Source organism: Cydia fagiglandana, chromosome 1 (genome assembly GCF_963556715.1).
Source record: "Cydia fagiglandana chromosome 1, ilCydFagi1.1, whole genome shotgun sequence".
NCBI lineage: Eukaryota > Metazoa > Arthropoda > Insecta > Lepidoptera > Tortricidae > Cydia > Cydia fagiglandana.
Genome location: NC_085932.1, coordinates 29,456,215 through 29,476,919, shown reverse-complemented (window position 1 = coordinate 29,476,919; position 20,705 = coordinate 29,456,215). Strand labels below are relative to the sequence as shown.

The 20,705-nt window shown below is 37.0% G+C and overlaps 1 protein-coding gene across 1 annotated transcript in view; it reads left to right on the top strand.

Annotated features, from left to right (window-relative positions):
• LOC134669525 (hemicentin-2-like) overlaps window positions 1-14,896 on the top strand; it is a 142,569-nt gene extending 127,673 nt beyond the window's left edge. The window contains exons 12-17 of the mRNA XM_063527125.1: window positions 5,194-5,367; window positions 6,268-6,417; window positions 6,943-7,048; window positions 7,339-7,478; window positions 12,127-12,230; window positions 12,927-14,896. Of these exons, the coding sequence (XP_063383195.1) occupies window positions 5,194-5,367; window positions 6,268-6,417; window positions 6,943-7,048; window positions 7,339-7,478; window positions 12,127-12,230; window positions 12,927-12,941 (689 nt within the window). The 3' untranslated portion in view covers window positions 12,942-14,896. The remainder of the gene's footprint in view (window positions 1-5,193; window positions 5,368-6,267; window positions 6,418-6,942; window positions 7,049-7,338; window positions 7,479-12,126; window positions 12,231-12,926) is intronic.
• The last annotated feature ends 5,809 nt before the right edge of the window (window positions 14,897-20,705 follow it).

The window sequence follows — 20,705 nt, the reverse complement described above, 5'->3', positions numbered from 1 at the left end:
GGAGTTACCATGGTTACCAGTACAATTTGACACTGGATTAACGGTTTAACCGGTTAATCCCGGGTTAGTGAGATGGTGCAACTGGCGCTTAGATTTAAAAAAACACTTGGCCTGGACGATTCTACAGGATGTATCACTCTCAAAAATGACATTTCTTCAGCCAAAAACGTCACTTTTGACACAGACAGATCATATCCATAACAAATTTAGATAGAATTCTTAACTTGTACTTATTAGAATCAGAATTGGCTTCCCGGTCTATAATTATTGTATTAGTGCACTACGAGTTCATTAGGTTAACATGATAACCATTCATTATTCCCTCATTAAGCAAGGAATCTCACTAATTAAGTCAAAATTAATTAATTAACCGGGTTAAATTACGTACTAAGTGGTCGTCGAGTATTGAGTGTTAGGCTAATTAGAAGTTTCACCATTTATTTACCTATTAAATCAGAAATACAACAACAATAAAAATAGTTTCTTCTAAAGATTCTTCTAAACGAGATCACACAGCACATAACAGTAAACTATAAATAAACTTTGAAATTTTTACAGATGATGTAACTATTTCTGTTGCCATTATAACAACAAATACCTACTAAAAAGTAGGCGAGTCCGACTCGCACTTGTCCGTTTTTTTAACTTTTAACCATGTATTGCGAAGTGAATAATAATTATAGGTAATTGAAATACATATTAAACTTGCAATTGAAATATTTATTGAAGATCGTGGTCTATACTGAGCATCGTTTAGTTTGGGACCAATCGCAAAGTTGGCTGTTTCATACATTTTGGCTGAACCAATTCGGGGTAAGCCCCATAATCAAATTTTCTCGGTATGATTCATCTTGCAAACTTTACCTAAGGATTGAAAGAACAATCTGTATATTATTGCTTGAATACTTACTCTTAGTGGCGTCCTCAACTTCTCTGTATTCCCACAATACAGAGACGTTGTTGACTTCTATCGTAAACAACAAGGATTAACAACTTAGCGCGTCTTATGAAACACAGAAACTCACTTCTACACCTCTGCCTCACGTGTAGAACTTTCCTGGTAAGCTAAGAGAGTATGTGGAATCCGTTTGACAAGTCAGTTCCACGATTTACTTAATTGCCCCGTGTGATCTAACTGGGTGCACCACAATGCACATGCACATAGTTTATTAGGGAATTGTCACAGGCACAATTATTTTCGCAACCGACTGCCATTAGACCTTCCAACTCAGTCTTAGTTACCCTAAGTCACATTAGGATTACTCTGTTTTTTTTAACGATGGTTTCCATCAATGAAGGTAGAGCTTTCCGTCCCTACAATAGATTACGTAACACATACGACAACGCGGTTGTGACATCTTTAGAGTCTGGAGTTACGCTTGCCACTATATTTACTTCATTATATAGTGCACTATGTCTAGCACTTATTGCTGTCTACTGACTGGTATCATATTCTCTATCATTGTAGGTTTAAGAATATAAGCCAATTTTAATGTTTAGTATCAGTTAAAATACTGTTACAACATATATTATGCCAACGTGCCGGTGACAATTTTAAATGAATTTCCGTGGAAACAGTCCGCGTACCGTTACTTCGTAGTTTTTGTCAACGTTAACGTTAAAAGCTTATAACGTTGCCGTGGGCACGAAAAAACGTTGCCAGGTGTACTTCGCGTAACGCTGTGTTATGGAGCGTGAGTTGTTTTTTTTTTTCAGTTCCTTTTGTTATAATAAATAAATTGGGCAGGTTTCATAAATTTTGTGTTTTACTGACCTTCCTCTTCCTCGCGTTATCCCGGCATTTTGCCACGGCTCACATAGGAGCCTGGGGTCCGCTTGACAAATAAATCCCATGATTTGACGTAGGCACTAGTTTTTACGAAAGCGACTGCCATCTGACCTTCCAACCCAGAGGGGAAACTAGGCCTTATTGGGATTAGTCCGGTTTCCTCACGATGTTTTCCTTCACCGAAAAGCGACTAGTAAATATCAAATGATATTTCGTACATAAGTTCCGAAAAACTCATTGGTACGAGCCGGGGTTTGAACCCGCGACCTCCGGATTGCAAGTCGCACGCTCTTACCGCTAGGCCACCAGCGCTTCTCGCGCGCTCAATTTTTAATTTTTGAGTTTATCACGAACATACATATTACATACACACAAATAGAGGCGAGGGACATTGTTTTATAAGGTTTAGTGATTTAACACTTCAATCTCTCGTGTTTTGTACACATAGGTATTTAATTACACAAACGGGTCTACCGCGATATAATTTCATTGTTTTTACCTTAAATTCTGACGTTTCAGCTGAGTTGCACCAGCTGTTTTTCCACCAACAACAGGAATTTAAAGGTAAAACAATGAAATTATATCGCGGTTGACCCGTTTGTGTAATTAAATATGTGTAGTGATTTGTCACTGCCAAATCGGTGCAAATTTACAACCCGTGTATATAATGTAGTAATGCAACGAAGTTTTAGACCCATATACCAAAATAACAGCGTCTAGCCAGTCAGGTCGTTTCAATTTTCCAATTTCCTTAAAAGCATAGTTGAGTACCTAGTTCATAGTTCTAAAATTGCTACATCTTTTGCACTTTAATCATAACAGCATTATGTTACAGTTTATTAGATGTGGAAGTACTTATGGTGACTTGTCATAATTTTTTCAAATATATATACTAATGTATAATTTGTCTATGCTACGCTTGTAGCAATGGCATAGCTGATATCATATCACGGCTTTGAAGCCAAAGGGTCAAACAAAAAACTGTGTTCACGTCAGACATAAAGGTTAAATTTCTTATTTAACCTTTTCATGTGGATAACCCATAATCCTTTCCTTTTATTAAAATAACCTCTTGTAAAAGACGGAAGTTTGCAAAAAAGTAGCCACACTGAATTTATGACTTCTGAAGTGTTTTAAACCTTCGTTTAATAAATACAAAACTAACGGTAGGAAAAATATAATACTAAACTGTATTTCCTTTACCAGTGCTTACTAATGTTTAAGTTAACTACTAAACTTACGTTCAGTAAATCGTTTTAAATTAATACCATCAATCAGATCGAATCACAAATCAGATAACGGTAAATTAATATCCAACCTAATTAAAACATACCGAAATCAAAATTCGAATATTTGTACGTTTAAAATACGAGCGAACTTCGCCGGCAATCCCGCCAATATGGAAGTAACGAGGAAACTTATATAGGGGAACTTCGCACTAGCCCATTCGGTTTTTGAGCGCCATTTTTACGGGCGGCCATTTTGATTTTGGCCGCGCGAACGCGTCGCGATAAAATGGAGCGGTAGTTTTTTTTAGGGTACCGGAGTGAGAAAGGTTGGGGCGGTTGAGCTGGATGTATTTTGTAAAATTAAAAAAGTAGCATAGTTTTTATAGAAAAAAAGGTATTTTACATTTCCTGGGTCGATACCTAAGAAATCTTTATCAATTCAAGCGATATCCAAAAATAAAGTGTATTTCAGTTATTTTACTTAAGTACAGTCAGCCAAACTATTAGCTCAGTAGCCCTATTTGTATCATACAAATATGTATGCAGGGGTGCTAAGCTAATAGTTTTTGTACTGACTACATCCACCATCGTCGCATAAAGACGGTACCTATGTCCAAATTTTCTGTGTCAATTCATCCGGTCTATGCTATAAATCCATAATGTAATCATTTATTTCTCATATTTATTGTCAAAAGATCTAAATATCTTATAGTCTCGAATCCGAAAAGCAAATAAATTGGTATATTTGACTTTCTCCTCAATTTACCCAGAACTTCAATTCGCACTTGCCGTATTTTTCACTGGCCTGTTTCGCGCTTTGCCCTGACTAATCGGAGCGCAGATTTAATGAATTCGTCGAATTAAATTTGGCTGGTATCGCTAACTGAAAATTAATGAATGCCTGCATTTATGTGCGGCCGAGTTTAATTCTTGCAATGTTTCATATCGTCATGTGTTTATTATTTTTCGAAACGTTAACTTCAATTATGTTAATAGTTATTTATCAATTAATCATTCTGCTCTCGAACAACACATTGTACTTAGTACCTATTTATAAAGTTTCACTCTAGATAGACAAAGCGAGATATTATATGAGTAATAAGCGTGACGCACGTATAGCGAACCCCGGTCATTAATTCGCTAACATTAACTATAGCGGAAGCAGTTATAAAGTTGACCCAAAAATTTTTTATTAAGCTATGAGCTTCATCACATATGTTCCTTGAGTAATTCTAAGCATTTCAAGCCTGGGAGCCAATAAGAAATGTGTGTCTACTCGGATTTGTAATGGATTCAAACTTTCAACCCCTTTTTAACCCTGTTAGGGGATGAATTTTACAAAACGCTGAAATTACTTTTCCTGTCTTTTAATAATATCCCCAAATACAAAGATTCAAGTCCCGCGTTCGAAAATTTTTTTGATATCCATACAAACTTTCAACTCCTTTTTCACCACCTTAGGGGATGAATTTTCAAAAACACTGAAATTAGTTTTCTTGTATTTTAATAATATATCGTTTTACGAAGTTTCAAATTCCTAGCTTAAAATAAAACTTGAACCCCATACAAACTTTCATCCCCTTTTTAACCCCCTTAGGGGTTGAATTTCTCAAAATCGCTTCTTATCTCTTGTACACTTTATAAATGTAATCTAGTGTGCAAATTTCAACTTTCTATCTTTTGTAGTTTCGGCTCCGCGTAGCAAAAATCTCCAACCAAATTTTTCACCTTTTTACGTTTTTCTTGTAAAATTACTATGAAATTGAAAAAACAAATATCAGCAATGAATTCTACGTCTTTGATTTATACGAAAATGATACCAAACTTGCCCTAGTACCCACCAGGATCAGAGTAGATTTTTTTTAAAGATGACGGATGGCGGCCGTCTTTGTACCCCACCCTCCCCCCCACTTCACGCTAGAAATGCTTAGAATTACTCAAATATCAGATGTGATGAAGCTCATAGCTTAATAAAATTTTTTTGGGTCATGTATGGCAGCGTTACATAACTGACTCCAGTACTAGATAAACTAGGTACAAAAACGATAAAACAATGAAACGTTTTCTAAAAATGTCAGCTACGAGTATATATTGCATATATATGTATTTGAGGATTGATTGTAATTAGTTTGCCCTACCACTAAAATTGTATTTAAACATTTTCTTTTTGCCTAGCACGCCCGTCTCCGCCTCGCAATTGCACGGCGAACAGAGTCCTCAAGAGCGGGGAAGCGTTCCTGTCAGTGCGGTGCCTGGCCGGCTACGACGGTGGGCTGAGTCAAAGATTCACGTTGGACGCCCTTGGGGACAACATCAGGACGCTGGCTAACACCACAGCGTCCAACTTTGGTAAGTACACGTATTGTAGAAGATGTGGTGCTGGAGACGAATGCTGGGTATATCATGGACTGAGTTCCGGACCAACGCATCAATTCTTGAGGAGCTTGAATGGCGAGGAATGGCGACGTGTCGTTAAACGGGTCGCTCAAAAGTCTATATAATGGCCACGACTACTCTGTCAAGAGTGTAACGAAGAAGAATAAGAAGGATCCATCTGGCATAAAATAAAACGTCGTTACGGCTAACAGATACTACAGATAGTATTTAGCCATACGGTTGGTAGACGCCCCAACCATGTTACATGCGCAGAGCATTGGAGAGTGTAGGGGATGCTCTGATTCTGTCAAGAAGATGAAACTCATTTGGCACAAATCTACATTGGTTGTAAAAGATTTATGTGGTAATCATAATCATTTTTCTATCAAACAGTGTCCATAATAAGCCAGCAAACTTTTGATTTCTTTGGTCTCCAAAACACAGCCTTCAGAAATAGACAATTTTAAGACATTTTTTATATTTAGTTGTGTAATTATAACCACCAGAAATAGGGGTTCATCCGTATAGTATAAATCAGAATTCAACACCACCTATTACCTACTTACTTATTTATATTTAGGCATCGCGTGTCACTCATGTATGTATATCGCTGTAGCACTAATTTGGCCCATGACAACAATAATCTGATGATAATTATGACTATAATGACAACAATTATCGTGAACCATACATCCGTAAAACCGTACCGTATCTTACCGTACCGTCCGTGTAAACCGTAAATTTATTATAAAAAAAAATCATTCCTCTTTGTACGATCAGATGCAATAACTCCTGCTTTAGTCTTATTATTATGAAGCCGAATATTATCAATAAGTAGGTATTTAGATTAAATTCCAACTTTTCGTCTCCCAGACTTGGTGGTGTGGCTGAACATCAGCTGGTCAGCTTTAGATGCCCTCACAGAAGACGAGATCCTCGGCGTGGTGGCCAGGAACAGCAAGGGTGCTTCAGAACCGGCGCTGCTGAGGGAGCTGGTCTTCCGAGATGCAGCCAAGAGGACTGGTAACGCTATGCATAAAATTAACTATGTCTACCGTTACCGTACAGTTACCCTACACTAGCGTCTTTTAAGCGTCGGCGTCTAAATAGTTAGCGCTATAGAAAATAGCGTCGCAGTTGCGTCAACATTTCGTCGAGCAGCAGCCTGTAATTGAGTAGACACCGACGCTCGGGAGACGCCAGTGTTTTGGGTCTCTCAAATTCGTCGTTATACTCTATTAATTCAGTGTAGCCAATTTAATGACTTGATTTGTACCTCTACGTTGAATAGTAGGTATAGGTAAGGGTGTTTTTTTCAATCCTTAGCTTTATACTCTACAAGTCTATAATTGGTCATACGGAAACTTTTTTATTCATAGTACCTACTAAGCACAAACTCGAGAAAAAAATTGGCTATTTCATTCATTTACTTATTCGCGAGACTAAAATTTATTTCGTGACTTATTTGGGGATGATTGAAAGTTGTTCACATTCACTTCTCAGAGTCAGCTGGGGCTTGAAATACTGCAATATTTGTGTTTTCAGTAGAAACCACGCCTCGCATCACGACGAGGTTTCCTGCCGCAGCGGCGCTGGCCGCTCTAGCTGCGCTCGTTACAGCCATTGGTGCTATCGTGGTGCTCGCTGTACGCAGGTATCTTATCTTATCGGGAACACTTGCGGATACAGTTGACATCTGACTTCTGAGCTATTGACTTAAAGTCTCGTTTACCTAGCGATGCTAAGTCGGTGATTTATAAAGTATTTGACAGGTGTGATCTTTAAATGTCATGCCGATTAGCACGCAACTCCGGTGCTTCCATTCATAGCGCCGCATCGGTATAAGAACTGCGTTGGAAAGACGCGTGTGCACACTTACCAAATAACTCTTCAGTAACATATCGAAGGGAAAAAGTCCCTTAACTTTTATTATTTTGATCACAGACGAAACGAGAACACATCAAGCAGCAAGCGCCCCTCCCAATCCGTGGTGCAAGTGGACGCACAAGGCAGGCGGTACCTCATCGCGTACCCGCCAGCCGACAAGTTGGAAACTAAACCTGACATCTTGAACCCTAAGCCTGGTGAGTACGGTCCACATTGCAATGGCATGTGTACCCCAATTTGTTGTGCAAGACGCACAAGGCAAGCGGTACCTCAACGTGTACCCGCCAGCCGACAAGTTGGAAACTAAACCTGACATCTTGAACCCTAAGCCGCAGGAATAGTAATCAAATTCGAATGACGAAAATTGACGCAGAGACAAAAGCAATATTAACGTCACAAGGACCCCCAGATACTGATAGGGACACTTTAAATTCCTGATGTGCAGGAAAGTAACAAAATTGTGAAATTTCCACTTGGAAAAAATCGGTAGGAAATTTTATTTGAATTGATAATATCGATTTTACACAAAAAATTTCCCATATTTTTTGTGTAAAATCGATATTATCAATTCAAATAAAATTTCCTTTCCCTTTTCTTGAATTCCTGAACTACACAACACACATTCCTGACTACACATTATATGGAATGTACATACAAGAGTCAAATCATATCACAAAATAAATTAGAACCAAAACAACATGTGAAATACATCTCGCCACCGCCCGCTGTGTTGTCTATGTAGATTCATTCGTTAATTATTGAAACTGACGCTTCTCGCCGTGGCGAGTCCACTCCATTTATTAGCGTGTCTATTTGTGTTACGTTGACTAGAGCTATGAGATAGGAACAATACTAGTAGATTATTTAGAAGATCGCCATGCAGCAATGTCCGACGAAAACCAGGTTTTCCTGGACCGGAACCGAAGATTCGGTTGTGATCTAAGTAGGTTCGACCGGCACAAGATTTTTATGCCGAAACCTGCCAAAACCAAAACTGCTCTCTCCTTCTTTTTTCATCTTCTTTCTTTTTTCTTTTGAATATTTTTGAAGATTCTGTTTACCATTCAATGTCTCAGTCATAAAACTCATAAATCACAAGACTACCTATTGTTTAAATAGTAACCTGTGACACGTTACCAATAGTAAAGAATGACGAAGAATAAACTGATCAATCCTTTTACTTTTTACACGACTGTTTTGAAAAGAAAACATAATAGACAAATTTTATTATCATAAAAGTTTAAAGACAAAACTTTAAAAAATCACAAAACTAGTCCTGTTTAAATAAGTAATTAAATGAATAAATACCAAACTCTCTCAACAGATTTTATATTAGATCTTACATTACTAGTACTACTTACTATAGGCGGGAAATCTAAATTTAACCGTAACACTTTTGAATTATGTGTAACCAACATGGAGACTGGTAACGCAGTGGTAATTAGTTAATATTATTACTATCCAATAGACACAGTGCCTCCTGTTGAAAAAAAAACCGGCCAAGTGCGAATCGGACTCGCGTACCAAGGGTTCCGTACATTAAGTCCGACTCACGCTTGACTGCACATTTCTAATAGGTTTTTCGGTCATCTATAGGAAAATAACTATTTTGTGTATTTTTTTCAAAATTTTAGACCCAATAGTTTCGGAGATAAAGGGAGAGCTTGTCATTTTGGTAATTTTTCGGTTATTTTCTTAAATAACTTCAAACCTATGTATACGTATTTTAAAATTATGAAAAAAAAACATGTCCATCTTTGGTTCATTAATTTACATATGTGTACCAAATTTCAACTTCATTGGTCTAGTAGTTTCCGAGAAAATGGGCTGTGACAGACGGACAGACAGACATACGCACGAGTGATCCTAAGTATAAGGGTTCCGTTTTTTTCCTTTTGAGGTACGGAACCCTAAAAATACACATTTATTTATCAAAACCAAATAATTTTCACTACAATACCTTTCATGACAAAACGAAAAGCTTTTTAAAATATTGTCAAGGCTCAGTTAGACGATGCGAGTAGTTGCATGCGAGTTTCATTACATTGTTTTTGATCGGTCGGTTGAATTGGACGTAATTAACAGTCCGCAATGTAACTAAAATCGCAAACGAGTTCGCGCGCCGTCTAATTCAGCCTTAATTGTCATTTTCGTGTCTTTCGTGTCATAACAAAGAGAGCATTTAATTTACGCACCACCATGGAAAGCAAATGAATCATTTAACCCGTCCATAGCGGCAACATACTTGCCATCATACTTAAAACAAAAACGCATCTCTACTATAAGAACTACGGTTCTAAATCGAATGGCTAGAAAGGAATATGTCAAATGGTTAAAAGGTTAATACCTATATCAAATAATTTAACTTTGAAACGCCAATGTAGAAATGTAAAACATAAATTTAAGGTATTTTCCCTTAAATATTTTACACTGTTAGTCAAAGGTGAAGTTTGCTAAGTAGGTATAGTAGTGTACCCTATGATGGGCGTGGAACCAGTAATGGGACAAAAAACCACAAATCCTGTAAAATAAGTGTCTAAAAGTAGTTTATAAACACTGCCTGTATATTATCATAAATAAGAGTCCTAGAGCTGTTTCAGTTTGAATTTTTATTAAATTTGGTTGTTTTTTAAGAAATTGGCGTCAACCCAAAAGTTGTCGTGTCACTGAAAAAAAAATACCACTACGAATTCTTAACAACTTCGCTAAGAGAGGTGAGTTAATTTATTAAATTTTAATTAATTAATACTTGATGAAAACTAAAATGTGTTTTGTTAATTGCATTTACCATGAGATAAGGTATACAACATACTATGTTGTGAGTCCACAGATGTAAAAAAATAGTGGTATTTGGCCCAATCCCATTATAGGAGCTGTAAAACTGCATACCTCCTATAATGGGAAATTTACATAATGATGCTTGCCATGCCATCATTTCATGTTTAAACAATACAGAAGTAAAATGTAGTTACGAAATATGTCAACCAGGAGGTATGCTCGGACTTCGGATAAATTAATATCGTTTTTTAGTGTGGGTCAAATCTTGGTAGCCGAGTTTGAGCCACTTTCCCGTTTTCCGATTGAGTTGAAATTTTGTATTCGTAATTAAATATGCAAATCGGATGATAATGCAATATTATGATAACATGGACCAGATCTGATGACCTATTTCAATATTTTATACTGATAGAGTAGTGTCCATTACTGGGGGGCCCATTACTGGAGCTTTGGTGTCCATGACTGGAGAAAAATAGCATAGTTTTAATTTGTTAAGTATGTGGAAACTCATTGCAGTATCTTTGATACAACACGCCTGAAACATGAAAGACAGGTAGGACTTTCATCTTTCAATACGCTAAGCGGTAGACCATTCACATGTATTAGGGAAATATCACAAATACTCCAAATTCCCTCTTAAATGTCCCATGACTGGTGCTGTTACTATACCCGATATTTGGGCTAAGCCTCCATATTGGCATCGATGAATCTTCGGCAATATTTAAGTTTACTCTTACCTCGGGTACATTGCACAAAATTACTTTCCACGTTAATTTACTGGAACTTTGAAGCTTAAAAAGGATTCTGTTGAAAGAAAGTTGGAGGAAGTTTTATAAAATTTTCTATATAAATTATTTTTCCCTGTAAAATCAATTGCATCGTAGTTGATAAACTCGTGACCTAGTTATGCTTTGTTTTTTGTTTTTAATTTATCAATAAAGTAGGTAGTAGGTACACTAAGTACAAATACGTATAATGAAACAATCATTTATGTTGTTATGTTGTGGCATCTGTTTTTTATATTGCGGTCCGCGAGCGCAAACGAATGGTACCTACCTACCTATTTAAATTCGGTAAAATGTGCACCATATAGATTGTGTGGTCAGAACGTTTTTAACACAAAGCGTTCTTTTTGTATTTGCGAATCAATTAGCGTTTTCATTTATTTAAAGACTCTATATTGAACCAATCATATAGCTTCAATTTGAAACATTATGTGATAAAGCTCTACTACGAAACTATTTTTTGAAATTCAAATTGTAATCAAAATTAAGGGGATGTACCTAAATTGAATGTTACGGGATTTGGAAAATATTCAATGATCTCTACGCTAACCTTTTACCACAAAAGGGAATCTAGGCCTTATTGGAATGAGGTCCAGTCCCCTCACGATATTTTCCTTCACTGAAAAGCGACTGAATATGTATAATATTTAATGATATTTCGTACACAAGATTCAAGAAACTCAGTTTTAGACGTCTGGTTTCGATTCGACGATTTCTTATTACTAACATTTTTTTGCGAAATTGATAGCTAGTTCTACGTTGGCCAGAGTTGACCACAGTTAGGTACATAATAGTTATTTGTTTTACAAGGGGGCAAAGTTGTTGTTTAACCGCTCGTGTTAATATTGATACCCGAGCAAGCGAAAGATTCCAAAATTGAACCACGAGCGTAGCGAGTGGTTCTTAAAATGGAATCTTGAGCGTTGCGAGGGTTTCAAAGCACGAGGGTTAAACAAATTTGCCCCCGAGTGAAACGCAAAATTTTTCACCACACCAACCCGAAGCAAATATTAAATGTATAATATCAAACAAAATCAAACCAAATCAAATCCAAATGAATGTAATTAAATATGTATTATCCAAAATCATCATTTAAAAGTCAATTCTACCAGCAAACATAAGAAAAGAACTCAAAACATGCATTTGATTACTTTGCCTCACATGTGAATAAAATGCAACTTTGCTATCAGTTTTTGAAGTGCAAAGTAAGCCTTTCCGAGCTGGTGTGGTGAAAACATAATTAAGGAAGACATCGTTATATCTTATATTTTTTGTTAAACAGAAAGCGAGCCGCCTCGTGTAGTCCTGGAATCAAGCGACAACAAGAGCTACACTATCAGAGAGCAGGAAGTAGCATACGCGACGACCACCGCACACGATCAAATGGTAACGCAACACAGTGGACAAAACGTAACATAGTGGACAGAGTCCAAAACAAATATCCGGGAGAGGTGACGATGCTCCCTGCCGTCATACAGTTTTTACTAATACGGAGGAATCGTTTCCTACTCTTACGAACAACGTGCTGTAATGTTAAAATTGTATTCGAAGGAAATAAAATAAATTGAAATTTAAATAATCCTACACTATCAGGGAGCATACGCGGCGCCCACCACACACGACGCAATGGTAACGCAAAGGTAACGCAATGGTAACGCAATGGTAACCTTTGTTAAGTTATTAGAGAATGGCAGATACTGTCTTTTGACGCGTAATTTAATCCGCTACTTTTGGTGCTGACTGTCCATACTTTCAGGACAAATTGAATCAATACTAGAGTTAGACCAAAAAAAGTCTGCAGCGACATTGATAGCTCACGCAGTGCAAGAGTTATTTACACATCATAATTTCATAGAAGTTTGACGTTTAAAATTTCACTAGGGCCATCAAAATCGCTGCAAACTTTTCTCGGTCTGACTCTACATGAACCCTGAAAACATTAAGTACCTTTTTGACCCCATTGAATTCCTATCGCCCTTCCTCCGAAACAATATCGCAACATTCGCAACCCGTCCACCGACGCATTTATTTCCGCCTCAAATACCATTATTGCATTAATAATTCAAATTTATTCCCTTACAGATGCCGGAGAGATAACAAAAGGAATAGCGGCACTTGTAAATATAAATGAAAAATGTTTATTGTAAATTCCAAATTGCCAATTGTAATTTAGGGGCTTTGGCATGGTATCGTTTTTATGTGTCGCATCGAAGCGACATGTATCGGTATGGTATCGTCATTTTTTAGAGCTCCGTACAAAACTTTGTTCACGGAGTCGGATCACTTCGGTCTTGCAAATCAGTTAGGTAAATGCGTTATTCACAAAGACGGTTTGATGTATTAGGTATCTAAAATTGTGAACAGTTAAAGCACTATCACTAACACTGTGAAAAAGTCAAAATCGCTTATTTTAAATATAATTTTAATTGAATTTAAACTGTCGTGAGTCATACTAACATAAAGGTAATTTACGGTTTAACTTGCGTATTTTTATTTTCAAGCACTAACAGTGTATGTGTAGCGGGTCACGATATCTATACGAGATCTAGCTTCTGATCAAAATGAATTTTCGTTTGGTATCAAAATATTCACGTATAAAAAATGGCCATTGTGGGATTGGTGCGAGACCAGCATGCCATATTTTTATAATATTTCTTATTCTAGACTTTTCTTTCTCTTATTTACAATTTCGCCGTCCCTCTAGACTCGTTAGCGTCACGCACAAATATTATTCTTTAAAAAAATCAAAGGTTGCTTTTGAATAATATTTCTTTGAGTTATCAAAGTGAGCTTTGTTGTATAATCTTGAGATTATTCGCTAAAAATAGAGACAAACATTTAAAAAGAAATATTATAAATGATATCATGCCATAGCATTAGTATTTAGGTATTTAAAGAATTCTTCCATATCATGTAATACGTATATTCTAATTATTTCAACAGAGTGGTCATATCAACAAGAAGAATATTGTATAGAGTACATGTCATGTTACGAGTAAAATTGTTTTCAATAAGAAAAAAATATATAAATGACATAGTGGGGAAGTAAGTGCAGTGAGTATGCACTTTGTATGTATGAGAAAGATCCTGCCTTAGGTCATAATATAAGCTGATCTAATGCCGTAGCCACGAGATTAACTCGTGGTTACCACCCAGCAGAAAGGGAGGAGGGAAAAGTTTGTTCCGGAGGTCCAGTTACCGCTCTATTTCCTCACACCTGTAACTATCAGGTTAGGTTTGGTATCATTTTCGTATAAATTAGGGTTCTGAAATTTATTAATGTAATAATTATCATGCCTCTTTCCTAACGAGACCACTCTTTTGAAATATATGTAAATATTGGTTTCGTCCGCATTCACCCTTTTATATGGTGTTTCCAAAATTACCGTGGTGGGGCGTCCATACAAAATCAATTACTAAACGCTTGTCTAATCTGAAGACGGAGAAAGCAATCAATTGTTTTTAATAAAACATATTTAGTAACCACCACTAGAAAACCAGCTTTTTGCAAAAGACCGCATCCAAATCGGTTTACCCGTTTAAGAGCCACCAGAGAGCGTTTAATGCCACAGACATAGACACACATGTAGCGGTCAAACTTATAACACCCCATGTTTTGCGACTGGGATTTAAAAAAGCAGAGTAAATTTACTCTCGGCCCAATTCAAAAAATACTTATAAGATGTCACAGAGTCAAAAGTGACATTTCTTCAACCAAACACGTCACTTTTGACACTTACAGGTCGGTATCGTATGACATTTTATAAGCATTGTCCGAATTGGGCGGTAAACTCTGGCTCTAACAAATGTTATTGGGCCCCGTCACTGTAAAATACTTACCCCTCTAACAATATCTAAGGAAATGTACTTATTCGGTAAGAAATAGGTTTTTTACTAATATAAAAGTAAGATATGCGTTATACTAAATATAAGTCAGACGAATTCGGATGGACCCCATATAATATTGATATTTAAACTAGTTAAAAAGAATATTAAATATTGACATAGTATTTAATGTAAATTATTGTAATTATAGAAATAAATGTTGACTCATAAAATCGACGTTTTATTTACAATTCATTTAACGTATATATTAAATAACATTTATCATAGAGTAAATAACGTAGTAAGTTGTTGAATTGCAGAAATCACTTTAAGAAATTAAAATTACAAAGTGATCTGGTTTTCAGATGTATTTTTTAAGATGAGTAAGTATAGGTATATAATAGCAAAATACCTAACAAAGTTATCTTAAAAATCCATAACTTTCTCAAAAATTGCCATATACCTAAGCTTTAAGTATAGTCGCCTATTGAAATGAATTTAATTGATTATTACACCATGAAATCCGAATAAAATGTTAATATTATTGTTATGTACAAATGTAGCGCATAATAATATTGTTTTCTATCGCATTTTCTCAGAAACGTTCGCATTGTCCTTCTACTTCAGTCAACCTCAGTACGTAGGTAATTGTCGTACTTTTTGAACCGAGACTGACTGAAAAAGCAAGACACGTTCGTGCGTTTCCGTGAAAACACGATGGAAAATAATTAAGCACTAAACCTGTAATATTATTATAGGTATATCATAAAAAAGCGTTGGTGGCCTAGCGGTAAGAGCGTGCGACTTTCAATCTGGAGGTCGCGGGTTCGAACTCCGGCTCGTACCAATGAGTTTTTCGAAACTTATGTACGAAATATCATTTGATATTTACCAGTCGCTTTTCGGTGAAGGAAAACATCGTGAGGAAACCGGACTAATCCCAATAATGCCTAGTTTACCCTCTGGGTTGAAAGGTCAAATGGCAGGTCGGTTTCGTAAAGACTAGTGCCTACGCCAATTCATGGGATTAGTTGCCAAGCGGACCCCAGGCTCCCATGAGCCGTGGCAAAATGCCGGGACAACGCGAAGAAGATGATGATGATTATTATAGGTATATCATATCGATTTATCACTCACTATATATTATCATGTTCTAATACTTTTAAATGAAATTGTGATTGTAGTTTTAATGTATTAAAAAACTGTTGAAGTACAATTTTACCCAGTGCGAAGCAAAGAAGGCACATTTTTCGGTCCGTAATTGCCTAAGTTTACCCAGCTGCGATAGTGACAAATGTTACGCAACATTTTATCGGCGTTCAAAACGATCTCATTTATCATACCACTATCACCTACGAGTAAAAGAATCATTCCAAAAATGGTCCAATTTCTACACGTCTCATTTCTATCTGTCCGTCCATTTCAAATAAATAATTCCATAGGCCTATTGGCATTCTCTCGCGTCTTCGAGTATTGAATTGTGGTCCTCTGGGGCCCTGCCATGATTGAACCGGACCATACGTTATGGAGGGCAGAATAAAACAGGGCCTAAAAGTATTGGTGTGTTACATATTTAGACCTGCTTATTTATTTACCTACTTCAACTTGATTGCAGAAAATGGAGAAATGTACAAATAATGGATGGCTGGCCTGTTCGCAGGGGGCTTAAATTTTGATTCTGTTTTGATCTAATATGGCGTCCATGAGAAGTGAGGGCTAATCAAAATTCTCTACCAGTCAACAATGGGGTAACCCTTAAAAAAAGTGTAAATAGATGGTTTAAAGACAAAAGTAAGAAAATATTAATTTGAAATTATCGCAAACGTAACTGACGAACGTAAAAAAACAAGATACCTACTAGAAAATATATAAATGAATGAAGGTAACCTATCTAATACTAGTTAAAAAACAAACATTTTTCTTTATTACAAACGCTACCCCACCTGTCGTGCTCTTTAAGATTCTGAGTATTTTAGGCAATACTTAGCTAATTTCTATAAATATGTAGCTTAACTTTCTTCAAAAACAAGACCTCTGAATATTTTACATAAGCAAACAGACAATTTCAGTACCTATTAATTCTCCGGCACAGGATAAAAACAGAGCTACTAGGCGAGCAGGATATTATCTTGTACACAATGTAACATTTTTGAAAGCAATCATTCTAACGAACCCGCAGCAATTTAAATACAGACAGAAACAATTAACCCTTTGATCAACAAAGACGTCAACTGACATGCGTGGCTACAGCCGAATATCAACCTTCGTGCATTCCCACAAGGTTCAAGATGACGCGTCGCGAACGGTAGGCGTGGCAAAGGGTTAAACGACAATATTTAAAAACGCACTGCCGTATTCGAACTTCAAGATATTCACAAGAGACGACACGTACTAGATCCATTCTAGATACGTTATAGTTTAGATATCAACTAGTTCTCTTTTGCAGCACAATTCGGGCAACCAATGTCACTTTTACGTTAGATAGAGTAAGATAGAGTTAGATAGAGTTAGGTAGATTAGATGTGAATTGGATCTCTAAGTCATATCCTGTGGAAATCGTTCAAGAGTATCTCCAGAATCGCGCAAATGTCAAATTTGACAGGTTAGATCTTAAACATATCGTTATCGTATCTTGGTGACGTGTAAAATATATCTAATAGAGAGTGGAAAGATAAGTCGGGCCCCGGAGGGAAACTACCTTAAATCCTTAAGCTGGCTCATTTTACTTAAAGGAGACATTCCTTTATTTTTAAAAAGAAACAAAACTCCCACTCACAAAACTACCTCCCACTAACAAATGAAAAACCTATTTTCAACCGCCGTTGTATTAAAATAAAAACCGGCCAAGTGCGAGTTGGACTCGCGCACGAAGGGCTCCGGCCATTACGCAAAAAACGTCAAAAATCACGTTTGTTTTATGAGAGTCCCACTTAAATAATTATTTCATTCTGTTTTTACTATTTGTTGTTATAGCGACAACAGAAATACGTCATTTTTGAAAATTTCGACTGCCATAATCACGGTTCATCAGATACAGTCTGGCGACAGACAGACGGACAGCGAAGTCTTAGTAATAGGGTCCCGTTTTTACCCTTTGGGTACGGAACCCTAAAAACTATGCCTAATCAATTAATTTATCCAGAGATATGTTTTATATTTACCTTTGCTACAATTTCCTGGTAAATCTGTTTAAAATCTGCGCTGATCTTTTAATCCCGTTAGAGTAATAATAGTAAATTAATCAGGTTTATACTGTCTGGGGCAAATTAATTAGTGCCCGAGGGAGCTGAATAGCCGCTGAACATATTACATTGTAAGTAGTTGCCATATGAACTGGGGTAATTCGCCAGTAACTGGCCACTTTTAGTAACTGGCCATAGTTTTTTTAGTTTAAGGCGGCCACTTTTGCTAAAAGTGGCCTGTTACTGGCGAATTACCCTGCCTAAGGTTTTGGAAAAAAAAATATCCCAAGTCTTTCCCAAATCTTTCGTCAATCAATTAAAATTGAACGAGGCCATGCGTTTGGCGTGTAATAGACGCCTATAAAGAAACCTGGTCTTCAACAGAAGGACATGATGTCTAGATCCTCAGCATTGAGGGAACGACTGAAGAAATTCAAGTGCATTTTTGGTGTGGCTGGCTTTAGGAGGCTAGGCTCTATAGCTATACCTATAGGGCACCTAATTTCTTTGGACACATTTTGATATTCTTACTCCTGGTTATTTGGTAGCTGTTAAGATCTTGAAAATCGTTAAAATGTCGAAGCTCTTCGCCAAAATACAAATAAGTATATTGATCAGTTTTTACGGTATTTTTTTGTGTTTATTGCATTACGCCCCAGCTTCCAACAGAAACACAACTTTCAACCAACTCGCATCAGTCTTCGGTCCCCAAGCACAACAATCGCTAAGAGATTTTCTATTGTGTCTTTCTTTCTTAGGAAGCTGAGCAGATCGAGCATGTTTAGAATGTATCCGGTATTATTATTATTATGTAAGCCTATACGGTGTCCCACTGCTGGGCAAAGGCCTCCCCCCTTGATTTCCATTCGTCTCGATTTTGGGCAATCTCCGGCCAGTCGTTAAGATATGCGTCCAGGTCGTCCCGCCATCTCCGTCTGGGCCGTCAGGATAAAGAAGTCGAAAGACGGATCCAAAACGCGTGGAGGAGCTATTGGTCTATGAAGGAGCTGATGAAGGGCGACCTTCCTCTGACCTTAAAACGGAAACTCGTCGACATGTGCATTCTGCCTGTCCTAACCTACGGTGCTCAAACGTGGTCACTCACCGAGGCGCAAAAGACCGGTTACATATCAGAATACCGAAAATCGATTTACCTAATGTTGAATCACCTATGCTCGTTTCACCTATTTTTTTAAATACCTAATGATCAATTAACCTAAGCTCATAACACCTAATGAACGAATTACCTATTGCACGTTTCACCTACAATTGGCTTACCTAAGCTCAGAATACCTATGCTCGATTCACCTAAAGTTGAAACACCTAATACTCGGAATACCTAAAGCTAATATACCTAATACACTAAACACCTAATGTTGATATACCTAATGCACGAAATACCTAAACTCGGTATACCTAATGATCGAATTGCCTAAAGTTAACATACCTACTGCACGAATTACCTAAAGTCGGTATACCTAATCATCGAATTACCTAAAGTTAACATACCTAATGAACGAAATACCTAAATTCGATACACCTAATGCACGAAATACCTGAAGTCGATGCACTTAATGAACGAAATGTGTACCTAAAATAAAAATTATAATTATTGTTTAGTAGAATATTACTAAGACATACAACATTTAGTATACATTTTTTAGCCAAATCATTCAATTGGCTAACTATTTTTTATTATAATATAAGGTCTAGTCATTTGCCAGAGTCGAGATAGGAGCGACGACGAGTAAAGCGAGGAGGAGCGTGTTAGGTTAACTGCGACCAAACAGTGCAAAACAGACTTTTATTTCATCGTCATGATGTTAACTTACAAAAATTAAGTTTTTGATAAGATAGGTTAAGATAACTAATTTTGTATCAGACTTACAAAATCATTCTACTACCTAAAAAGTAGCGTTTCAAAAATTGTATTTTTAAGTTTCTATCTGAACAAACAGTTTCTACTGTAAGATTGGGAAATCATACGAATTATTGGGTGGAATTGCCACTTGATCATTCGGCAAAATGATATGAATTTTGTTCTAGGTATATAGACTTTAGGTATTCCGTGCATTAGGCATATCGACATTAGGTAATTCGTGCAGGAAGTATATCAACTTTAGGTATTTCGTGCGATAGGTTTAACAGTTTTAGGTATTTCGTCCATTAGGTAAATCAAGTTTAGGTATATCGTTCATTAGGTATATCAGCTTTAGGTGTATCGTCCATTAGGTATATCAGCTATAGGTGATTCGTGCATTAGGTTTAATAGCTTTAGGTGAAACGTGCAATAGGTAAAATGTGCATTAGGTACATCGTGCATTAGGTGTTTCGTCCATTAGGTTATTTGAGCTTAGGTATTATAAACTTAGGTCAGTCAATGTTTAGGTAAAATGATCGATAGGTAAGTTAAAAATAGGTGAATCAAGCATAGGTGATTCAACATTAGGTAAATCAGTTTTCGGTATTCTGATATGTAACCAAAAGACCAAATTGAAGGTTTGCCAGAGAGCTATGGAGCGCAGCATACTAGGAGTAAAACGGATTGACCGAATCCGTAACTCTACGCTGCGCTCAAAAACGCGCATTACCGATGTTGGAACTAAGACCGCCAAGCTGAAATGGGACTGGGCCGGCCATGTCTGCCGCATGCACCCACAGAGGTGGGCCAAAATAACCACGGTATGGGTGCCGCAAGACGGGCGAGGATGTATCCGGTAATAAGGTAAATTCCTAGAGGCCAACGAGCTAGAATAACTAGGTTAGGTAAACGTACCGGTGCTCGACGCGGTCCCAGAACATGTCATCTTGAATCTTAAGTCATTGTCAATAGAGGTGACAGCAAGGTTTCATC